Source organism: Cyprinodon variegatus, unplaced genomic scaffold (genome assembly GCF_000732505.1).
Source record: "Cyprinodon variegatus isolate N-32 unplaced genomic scaffold, C_variegatus-1.0 Scaffold986, whole genome shotgun sequence".
Lineage (NCBI taxonomy): Eukaryota > Metazoa > Chordata > Actinopteri > Cyprinodontiformes > Cyprinodontidae > Cyprinodon > Cyprinodon variegatus.
The window spans coordinates 171,580-183,537 of NW_015151439.1; the positions used below are offsets into that span (position 1 = coordinate 171,580).

General features: G+C 35.5%; 1 protein-coding gene across 1 annotated transcript in view; it reads right to left on the bottom strand.

Moving 5' to 3' along the window:
• Positions 1-221: 221 nt before the first annotated feature.
• The window catches only part of ano4 (anoctamin 4), a 57,924-nt gene continuing 46,187 nt past the window's right edge, over positions 222-11,958 (bottom strand). Inside the window, exons 19-27 of the mRNA XM_015399076.1 lie at positions 10,385-10,442; positions 9,682-9,779; positions 7,551-7,693; positions 4,738-4,890; positions 4,521-4,668; positions 4,308-4,427; positions 3,556-3,661; positions 1,388-1,612; positions 222-772 (exon numbers count right to left, since the gene is read on the bottom strand). Coding sequence (XP_015254562.1) covers positions 1,421-1,612; positions 3,556-3,661; positions 4,308-4,427; positions 4,521-4,668; positions 4,738-4,890; positions 7,551-7,693; positions 9,682-9,779; positions 10,385-10,442 — 1,018 coding nt within the window. The 3' untranslated portion in view covers positions 222-772; positions 1,388-1,420. The remainder of the gene's footprint in view (positions 773-1,387; positions 1,613-3,555; positions 3,662-4,307; positions 4,428-4,520; positions 4,669-4,737; positions 4,891-7,550; positions 7,694-9,681; positions 9,780-10,384; positions 10,443-11,958) is intronic.

Below are 11,958 nucleotides of genomic sequence, written 5' to 3' on the forward strand. Positions count from 1 at the left end.
CGCCAACAATCGTCTTCCTATGAAAAATATACTGAAACTGTAAAAACAAAACAGACTCAGTTTAAACAAGCAGATTACCTTTGTGTCCAAATTTAGCTTAAAATAAAATAGACAGCTGAAAATAATAGTAGTATACATAAATTTAATTGAATAAAATAAATTAATTAAAAAAGGAAATTCAATTAATCTGAAATTAGTTTTTTCAGCTTTGGTGAAAATTGCAAAACAAGGAAACAGATTTAAAACAAATCATGTTTTATTACTACATTACAGCAAACTGTAGGAAGTACCACAGCAGCCTGAAAGGAATAAATCTTGTCTAAGTAACTTTTATTGTTATTGCACTACACTACAGCAGAGCGTACGGCCGGACATTCATTCAGTTCCACGTTTTATTTACAAGAAAGCAAAAATGAACCCCCTTAAACAAGGAGAAATGTAAACAAGGTATCCTTCCTTACGCTCTGCGGAGCAGCTCCAGTCACCTACAGAGGAATAGTTTATTTTTGCTTGTGATCTACATTCAGAAGCTGAAGCAGAATACTGCTAAGAGTCTGATTAAGAGAGAAAATATGGAAAAAATCTGCTGCTAAAACTTCCCACGTGCTGAGTAGATCTAACAGAGGCTCCACGGATCACTCTTTGCTGGATGCAGTTCTGGAACCGTCAAACAGGAGGTGCTGGTCTAACATGGCAGGAGGAAGACGTGTCGGTCCAGAACATGCAGAACCCTGGATGCTCCTCCTTTATTTTGAAGTTACCAGATGAGAGCCTAAAAAAAAAAGGAGAAAGGATCTGAGCAGAGAGATCATTCACAAACCCAACTTATCGACAGAAAACAATCTGAATGTTGGTCCGACACAACAATCACTTCATGTTGTAGATTCTGTTTTAGTGAATTCGGCTGTAAAATGTAAATTTCTGAAAATATAAAAAAATGAATAAGATGTAAAATATTTTTTTTTAACTGGTGCAATGGAGTTAAACCATAAATAAAAAGTACCATATAATTTACAGGTCTATGGAGGACTATTGGCCCTAAATCTACTAAATAAATAAATATAAATAAATAAAAATAAATTATTTTATCATTTCCTTCAATAATCAAATAAATATATATAAACAATTAAAAAAATAATTCAATTTACTTTAATTTTAACTTTTATTGTAGTTTATTTTTTACATTTTCTTATGCTTATTTTTTTTATCACATTCTTTTTAATTATTATTTTTTTTTATGAAAAAACTAACTTAATAAAAAACAGATTTCAATGGTTAAAGATATTGAAAGCTAATGCTGGAAATGATGGAAAACATCTAATAAGCTGACCTTCAGAAATATGCAATTGGCACCTATTGGTTTCAAGGTTCTAAAGAGGATAATTACTTTCTCTTACAGTCCATCCAAAGACAGTAATATTCATGGCCATTCCTTATGGTGAGCCTTGTTTTTCTTCTTCCTCTCATCCTTCTCCTTCTGCAGCCTCTCCAGCTCAGCCTCGTACATCATCTCCTGGATCAGGTACTTCTCTCTGCGCATCCTGTCCCTCAGGTCCTTGGGTAGGTCCGGGATTAGATAAGCAATCAGGGTCTTAATGGCGAAGACCATATGCTGTGAAAACAAACCTGCTGTTAGAATGCTATGATTTCCAGAATGTGAAATTCTACTTGACTGGTGGGTCAAATCGGTGGTACTGATCTAATACACTGTATGGCTGAGGTTTTTCAAGCTTTGGTTTCAACATCTGAATGCCATCTAGTATCAAAGAAACCTTAATCTAGTCATGCTATAAATCCATCCCAAAAAAAAAAAACATTTTATATATATATATATATATATATATATATATATATATATATAAATATAAAACGGACAGAAGTGAGTAGCAACACTACTTTACATAAATTTCTATTTTTTAATGTTGTATTCTGTAGATAAATAAATAATGCTTTCCTTAATCTGTGATCATAAGTGCATCTATATCTTCGTATATAAGCGTTCCTGGAGCACAGCGTGCACAAGCAAGCACCTGGTTCACCTTCCTGTACCAGCTGCTTAATCGCTTGCCATCTCGCCCTGTCTCCCTCAGCAATTCCCCGCGCCATTTAATTTTGAGACCTTTATCTGTGGTTGTGACATCTACCCTGGAGTTCATGAACTGCATTGTGCCCACTCTATGCAATTCATTTCTCTATATTGTTCTTCACTCCAAACACAAAGTTTAATTTATTTATTTTTCCACTTTTTTACACATCTCTCCGTTGAATAGAGCCGTAAATGGTGCAAGGTGGCTTTCCGTCTGAAACTTCAGCACTGTACCACAATCTTGCGACTTGTGCAAGAAACAAGAGGAGGAGGTACGCGCTTTCCTAAGATCCGCCCCCTTCTTCTTCTGATTGGTTAATACTGTTAGTTTCAGAGCGCGCCTTTGCTACCATTGGCTGACAAACTCAAGAGGGATTTCAATAGTCTTTTAAAAATTTATTTACCATCAATTCATTTTCAAGTGATTTTTTTTTTTTACCAATGAACGTAATTGCTACGTTATAATTGATTACAAAAGAAATGTATAAGTTCCTAAAACAAACAAACAAAAAAAATTTTTTTTTTCAGATATTTAGGACCTTTTTGTTCTGTATAACAGAGAAGATCCATCTGTCACTACTTGGTTTTATTTACAAATGTTAGCATTTAAAAGACTTAGCATGTTTAGCTAAAAAATAAACAGCTTATAATAGGTTTCAATAGGAAGAGAGACAAAGTTTGGCTTTAGAAATGCCAAAACCAGCTAACTTTCAAATTTGAACCAGTTCACTGATCTGGAGAACCAATGAAATAATGAAAATAGATTTTAGACAGAATTTTAAGTTGCTTATTTGATCCTTATCTTTAATTGCCAGCTATAACAAAACTCCTTCTTGTAAAGGCACAAAAATCCTTTAGATTGTCATTTTTATTCATTTTAACTGAACTTTTATTTTGTTAAATTAATATAAATTGTTTATGCAAACATTTTATTGGTTATGTTTCTTGGGATCGCACAGATCTTCTGTGAGCACACTAAAGGCTCTCCTGATATGTCAGTCATTATGGATATCATTTGTTATATAAAATAATGTTAACCTCACTTTGTTTCGCAAGGGAGGGTGGAGCACAGGCCCCTTAGATAATTGGAATATCAGAAAATGTCTTACTTAATCCTCCTTACATTTTCATTCATTGCTGTAAGACATGACATGCTGGCCTCAACTTTTGCAGATTTTGTATTCTACCGATTCTAGAGATTGTCTGTTGGTGAGGATGGGGAATTTTTAAAGGAAAATAGTATTTCATTTAAATAAGAAACAAAAAAAAAAAAAATCTGGTGTCACGGTTTTCTTCATTTGCAGAGATATGTTGAAGGACCTTGATTAACTGATTAGGGATCAGTAACCTGGTCTAGGTCCAGCAGAAAAAGAGTCAGCTGCCATATGATTCACATCATAACAAAAAGTGATGACAGACAATGAGCAGCAATTTTGAATGACAATATTTTAACATTTCTCTACACAGACCTCAAAAACAATAATGAACGCCAGCCGGGCTGCCAGGACGTGCCAGAACTGTAGAGTGTAGGCATAGGGCTCATCTGAGTCTGGAGGCTCCCTGTAATCCCGATACCTATTGTGTAATAAAAAAAAAGAAAAAGCATTGTGGTCACAAAAGCAAAAGATTATTAAAATTGTTAATAAAGTGGAAAATATTACAGATGCACCAAAAATCATCAGTTGAGCTTAAGAACCAAAGTTTTTTTGCAGTACCCATAACACTCTTCAATGTGGAAGTTGTCACTGAGGAAAAAAAGGGTTGAAGTTGTATATTTTCTGCAGTTTTAGTTGTTTCTTAACGTTCATCTGATATAAAAATGCAGCAGGATGATAAATTATACCCATCCTGGGGCTATTTCATTTGATTGGCTGAAGAGCAAACTGACCCACAGCTAACAGATACGACAAAGTTCTGTTTGTCTGTTCAACCCTTTCGAGGCTCTGAAGTCTATGTCACAGAACAAGCATAATTTAGAAATGTTGGTAGGCTTTTGGACATATTGGAGTTCAGGACAGGGTCAATATTTTCTCAGGAGTACACAAAAAGAGATGAAAAGTTCCAGATGTCAAATGTCAACCTAAAGTTTTTTTATGCTGTTAAACTGACAAACATCTAAATTCAGAATTAGCAATGTTTGGCAGGTGCAAAAAAGATCAGAACTCTGCAATAAAACTCGTTTTTTTTAACGTTTTATTCATTGTCCACGTACAAACTTTACCTGCAATACTTCACAGCTTCTTCAAAAAGTTCCGAGCCATTAGTTCTTGGCTGGGATCTCTTTTCAAAGTCAGAAACTCGGAAGACAGACAGACTGGCATTAACGTAACCCATCATACACCTGAGGAACACAAATAATATCATTCAAAACATGCATTGTCTAAAGGGGATATCAGACGCCATTGTGGTTTCTGCTTCCTTGATGGACTCTTACCCCTCCCCTGCTCGGCCCTGACCAGCACATGGTCCGTACTTGTAGGCGTAAACTAGACGAGGGATAAAATCTGAGGTAACGGCAATCACAAAGGCGTTGGTGATGACGGACAGGATGCCGATACCCTCCAAAATGCCATACCAGATTCCTGAGACAAACAGAAGTTCGACATGGAGAAGACGAATTTTTAAAAGAATTTACATAGCCCTGCATTTACCGATGTCTTTGGCTTGTGATGGCAGAGGTCGTCGCCACTGTGTCACAAACTTGTAAGCATCCAGACGGATCTCAATGATGTTGTTGATCAACGCTAAGAGGGGAGCAAGAGGAAACGCTGCCACAAAGATGGTGGTGAAGCCAAACTGCAAAACTGAGACAAAGAGAGCACATCTTCAGGAGTCTGTTGACATTTGTTTTTTTAGTGGCTTAGACATTGAGACCTTCCATTATCTAACGCATCACCTTTCAACACTGCTCTGGTTTTCCTTTGTTTATTCCTCAGTTACTTTACTTGCTCCACTATAAGACTGCATCCATTACTCCTTAATTGATTCTCAAAATATAAAGCATGAAAACAACCTTCCTGTGTGATTAATGTGTGCATGTTTGCTGTGGTTTCCTGGCTTGTTCTAACACCCTGCAAACAAAGTCAATATCATTTCTGAACATGAGTCATTTTTAGATCCAACATACAACATTTCAAAGAGACATTCTTAGATATGGAGGAGGAAGATCTGAGGGTGAGTTCAGAGAGGCATGGTGAGGCAAGACTGATTTGAAGTGAATGCAATATTTAATAGGACGCAATAGAAGTTCTTAATTAAAAGGAGTTATATGATTCGCAGATAGGGTTGTGGTGATGGAGGTGGCAGAGTTATGAGACAGTGAAAATTTATGTAGGGACTAGAGAGCAAGAGCACAGACAGGAGTTGAAATAATCAATGCAGGATGGTGCTACGGATTAAATGAGTATAGAGCTGGGAGTCAGGGATGGACAGAGAGGATTTCTGTAAAGTAGATGGAAATTATTCATGTTGGCTGTGCGGTAAAGTTACACCCCTGATGGCAGCTGTACCTTTATTCTGAAGACAAAGGGAACATAGTCCCTGGTTTATATGACAAAAGGAGGCCTTAGAAAGAACTTTTGTCTTTTTTTTTTTTATTTAGTCAGAGTTTAATTTGAGCTAACATTTAATTTAAGACTTAGAGGGGATGGGTTTAGAGCTGATTTCTTCTGGTTAGCATTTGAAATGAAAGGTACCTTACAAAGCGGGGCACCGGCGTTTTACTCTACGTGCTGAAAGTGCAAACCTGACTGACGCTGAATTCATTTATTTCTTTAAGCTCTTTTAATTCAAAACCTAATGCAATTTTTTTTTATTACAGTTTTAATCGATACTGTGATTTTGAGGCTTTTAAAAAAATAAATTACCACTGACTGCTATTGCAATAAGGTCTATCTCCCCTGAGGGCAAACCCTTATCATATTATTGTTGGGTGAGAAAACTTTAATCCGGGGGAAAATTAATTTATTATGACTGGGAAAAACTTCTGTTATATGGAGGACCAACTCTGCCATATCTAAAAAATAAATAGATAAATAAATAAATGCTCAATAAATTAATAAGCATTAATTTAATCGCCCCCACAATTACAATAAACAAATAAATGTAGGCAGAAATAAAATTATACAGTGAGACATAAATGTATATATCTCTTCTAATTAGCTTCTTTATTTATTCGCCTTTGTAATATATACCTTATTTTTTTTTATTGTCTGTTGTAATCTTCAACTTTATTTATTTATTATTTATTTTCTTATGTATTTAGTTATGTGCATGAAGTTGACCCTCTGACACCCCCCTCCTCATTTACATTATGAGGCAGAAATGCATATAGAAATGTGAACCCGACAGGCAGAAATAAATAGCTTTGAAGTAAAGAGGGTAAAAAAATACAAAGGAAGAATAAAACAGACAAAAATATTATATCATGCACATAAATAAATATATAAAAAAAACTATAAATATATAATATCTATATAAATAGATAATAATGGACAATAAATAAATAAGGCAATTGTTAAATTACATATTAGGTAATTATTTATTTATTGAGCATTTATTTATTTCTGTATTTATTTTTAAATATGGCAGAGTTGGTCCTCCATACTGTTTTGCATGTCCAGCACTGATTGTAAAACTGGGAGCAACATGCTCCTGCAGTACAATACTCCTGACGGAAAATAAAAATATACTCTATGGAAGATAATACAAAGAGCAGTAATATTGGACGTATTAATTGGGGCCGAAAACAACATCTTGAAGAACACAGTTTAAACTGTATAATTGTTGCCCTTACTGTAGAAATGAGCAGTTTGTTTATTTAATAAAATATAATATAAATATAATAATAAAATAAATAAAATAAATATAATAATAAAAGCTTTAGGACTTCTATGTTCCAACAATATAAATGTTTAGGTGAAGGCTTCTTAAGGTAGTGGGTCTCTATATTCACTAAATTCACAAATCCAATAAACCGGCCCTGTTTGGAACATGTAGGTTACTTAATTTAAGCTTCATATATTAAAGAGTTTGATTATCAAAAACAGTCTAAAGGGTAACTGTTCACTTAAAAAACCAGTATAATCCTGTGACATTTTTAAGAGTCTTATCATGGACAACAGCTCTATTATTTAAGGAAAAAAATGTTTTTTAGTCTGACTGAGCTGAGAGTTTTTCCAGTCCAATGCACCAAAAGAAATGTGTGTTTATACATCATGTGCAGAGAAAGGAGTGCTGAAGAAAATTGGAGCAGATGGATGTTAAAATTACGTAACATGTACAACAACTGAAGCAGATCAGCTCCATAATGAAAAAATGTTTTATTTGAAAATTTGATGATACCATAAGGGATTAAACTCTGTAATGCATTTGAGGTCATCTCAAAATCCAGTGCTGATATTAACTATTTTCTGAAAGGCAGATTACAAAATATATACAGAAGCTCAACAGAGGTTCAACTTACTCATCTTCAAGTATTCATCAAAGAGACCATAAGCATTCATTGACTGCAGGTTGTAGTCCTTCTCCCATTGGGGGAGGCTGGCCTTGGGGATGTGGCCATGGTCCCTCTTTAACCTCTGTCGAGTCCACCAGTTTTGAATAAGCCTATAAAAAACGATGGTAGATTACAAGAGCATCTTAAAGGTATAGAGGAGGATCTTTTATTTCCGGGTGGATCATCTAAATAAGTGGTCCTCCTACATGTCAATCATTCTGGTGACATGTTTAGGTAAGGATGCCCAACGTGCTCGTCCCGTTAGGTATCTTTTTCTGCACATGCACACTTTCAGGCGTAAATATGTGGTGAGCTACGGTTTGAAACAGTCATTGAAGGTCACCTTTCTCACCACGGTTCTGTGAAAATGGCCAATGGTCGTAAGGGAAAAAGAGTCTACAAAGTGTATGAGAAGCAGAGAAAGGCCTCAGAAGAGTCAAATTTATCCTAGAATGCTTTTCGGGGAGAGCTCTCCTTGCAAACATTACTTGCTGTCACAGCAGCCCGCTGTCACCATAGGCTGTCGCAACCTGACAGCGGTGACTAATAACAAAGATGGCGCAGCCACCACGCAGTGGAGGAGGAGTTACGTGCCTTATTTGTGTCCTAAAAGCATTAATATGAGGTCCAGTTTCTGGCCGCTGTTTTCATTTTTTTCCTCTGTAATGCATGATGCCAGCAGATGGCAGTACTGCAGTCAGGTCATTTGTTGTCTCTGCAGTGGTCTGTCATCATCTGGGATCTTATTTTTTTTATTTTATTATTGTTTCTTTTTCAATAGTCTTGAAAAGTGCTGTTTTGCTATCGATAATTTTTTTAATAACTTGAATTAAAGCGCGTCAGCGTGGCATGAGTGAAATATACGATAGCATCTCATTGGAGCATCTTTTTTAGATCACCAAATAGAAGCTGTTGGCGTTAACACTTTCCTACAGATCCATGATGCAACAATCAAAGATTAAAAACAGACTAAATTAAACCTGATAAAAGTTGACAAAGAGCCCACGCCATGCTTAGAGCTTAGCATAGCTTAGAAATTATATTTAGCAGCAAAAAACAACAGTTTTCATCAGCCATATTCTTTAAAATCCCTTTCACATAAGATCAGTACTGCCCCAATGTCTCCAGGAACCATTGCCTTGAATGGTGCTGAATTGTGTAAAACTTTGGACAACCTACATCCTATCTAGGTACTGTGATGTTGATACTAATTAAATACATTTTTCTTATTGCTTTCTCATGGGCCCTGACCATAGATATCATATTTATATCAGTATGTTAATTCATTGTGTTTGGAATTGCCCTTTTTTTTACACAGAAGGTTTATACACCTCTACCATCAGTTTCAGCATTGCTGTTAAGAGACAAACCCTGTCAGACTGAAAACAGCCTTTTTAGCACTATTAGAGGTTCATAGTGTCTTAAAGTGTATCATCCTGCACCAAAGAAATTTCATTGACAAGTTATGTGTTTGCATATCCAAGAAACTGATCACTCTTAGTGAGGGACACAGAGAATGCAAATGTTATTCAGTTTTGTTCTTTTCACTAATCTTAGATTTTATTTTTAATTTGTTGCCTGTACAATTTCCACCATTAACCAGTAGTTGTATGCACAATTTGGAGTCGTGTGCTTTTTATATAGTTTGGAAACCCCCTCATTAGACAATATTGATTTCTATTTGAAAGGTGGTTGGTGGTGATAACTGTACTTCCACATCACACCCAGGAGGCAGGCATGCTGCCAACTGAATAATTTTGTCCCCAATATCTCACCAAAAAAGTATCACTAAACAATCCTTAGGTTAAACACTCTTGTCTTACATCATGTGCAATGGGGAGGCATTTTGCTCTTGTTGCATCTTGAACATCATGGAGAGACTATCTAAGTAATGGTGGGTTTTTCCTGCTGTGTTATGTTTTAGTTTGGTATAAAGAAGTTAGAAAAAACCTGATTGTTTTGGTTTGAAAGGGGGATAATAAAACAATGGCAATGGGTCATAAACTGTGATGTTCTCAACAAGAGCATAAGGATCTTCTAAATATGCAAAAGATAAAGACAAAAGTTGAGAAAAAACGAAAAAAGGACCAGAACCTACGGGTAGCCAAGCTCCATGAAGTTGTTCCATGTCTGTTTTAGTACCATAATGATGCCCATCTGCATACAGAGGTCAATCAGACAACCGCTGGGATGGCACTGCAGCGGAACAAAAACAAATCAGATCAGCAATTATGAAAATAAAAATGAAAACAAGAGAGAGTTATCATTCATATGCTGGGTTTAATTAGTAACTCTGAGTTTGAAATATGTAGCATATCAGTACGTTGGAAAAATGCATATTTTTAGAAACATTTTTCTCAAGAATCTGTCACTGTCATCCTTACTTTGGGGAAGATTTATGCTTGCAATTTTTTGCTTTTTACAGAAAATGTACAAAAAGCAACAGTGAGTTCTCCCAGGTCAGTCATTTTTCTGCAAAACAAAAGGCAGACTAGGGCTCCACTTTATACTATTCTTCTTATTACAAAGGAGTTCTCCAGTTCTGCAGCTGCAGAATCACAAGTGGGAGTACATTAACGCATCAGTGAAAAGTGTCTTTTATCCCAGTAGACTACTTCAGTATCTATTTTTTTCCTTGCATGTTCCACAAAGTACCACTTATTGATGATTAGGGTTAAATGCTTTTTTGTCTGGGCATACAGTAATAGCACAATGTCTAATTTCTAACTTTATAAATCCATAACTCTGAAATGCTCCCTCAGGAAAAAACAAAACAAACAAAACAAAACCTCATTACTCACTTCCTCCAGTTTCCAGCGATTGATGAGGCGTAGATATGCACCTGGCCGACCAGTAAATCTGTCAATAAGATAATATTCCTGAAAACCACAGTCAAAGTTTTGGAAAGAATCATCTAGTATTTTCTGAACACTAGGCCAACACTCCCCTAAAGCTTAAACAAATTCTTATTATTGCCTTATTTTATATTTTTATGCTGAATTTTATTATTTTATCATGTTTTATTATGTTTAGCTATGTTCAGCACTTTGTTTTCAGTTGTAGATGTTTTAAAGCCCTCTACAAATAAAAATGAGGACGATGATTAAGTCAGTGTAACAAATATCTGTTTGATCTAATTCATGGAACTACATATGTTAGCTTTTTAACTGATATTAGTTGTTTCCAAACAGGATTATATCAAATGAGATATAAAGAATAATTAATTCGCTTGAAATAATGCTTATTTAACACTTAGCCAAATGGCAGATAATTCAGATAATGAATGTAAAAATCTATGCTGTGTGTTTTCCTGCATATAAGGAATACTATGTCTGCTCTTTATGGTTTTATTTAATCGAAAAAAAAAAGAAAAGATTTTTGTTTAATTAGGTTGCTATATCCCAAAACCACCAAAAGGGGGTGGTGACTTTTCCTCGTTCTGCGGAGGATGAGGAGAGCCCACCTGCCCCAACCATCCTCACCACCTTCTACAGAAGCACCATAAAGAGCGTTCTGACCAGCTGTCTCACTGTGTGGTGTGGAGGCTGCAGCGCCTCAGACTAGAGGAAGAGTGGTGAGAACAGCAGAGAAGATCATCAGGGCTCCTCATCACTCCATTAAAGACATTTCCTCCCAGTGCTGCGTGTCCCGAGCCTGTAACATCATAATTGACCCCTCACACCCCCACCATAGACTGTTCTCCCTGCTGCCCTCTGGAAAGTGGCTTCACAGCATCCAATGCAGGTCCAGCAGATTCCAGAATAGTTTCTACCCCACTGCCATTAGACTGCTGAATGTAATAAAAATGGGTTATAAAAAAAACCATGAATGTTAGAACCGTAACTATACAGTGTAACTATGTTTACATCATTCATTTTTTTCACCACAGTGAGTTTTTTCATCAGTGTTTTATGCTTTATGCTTTTCTGCTTACCTTATCAAAGCTGCACACGAAATTTATTTTTCTATACACTTGTATGCACAAAATGACAAAGTAAAATCTCTCTCTAAGTCTAAGTTTAACAATGAAGAATACACACAAAGGTTGTGATTTATTCTTTTGCACTAGTTTGAAATCATGAAAGAAGATCTCTAGATTGATTGCAAACATGTTTACAATCTTTGTATCATTAATATTACTTTTATTTGTTCCTTTTTTTTTTTTTTTTACATTTTACCAATTTTCTTTTTAATTTTTGCGAGTTAGGTTCAGTTTATGCTTTTGCTTCTCTTTTTTTTCTAAATCTAGTTGTTTAGCATTGTAAGATCCATTTTATGCAGGTGTTTTTACTTAAATCTCTTGTAGACAGAAACCCCACATTGATATCTTCAGGTAACACAGAGTACATGTCAGACTTAATAATATTACTTTATC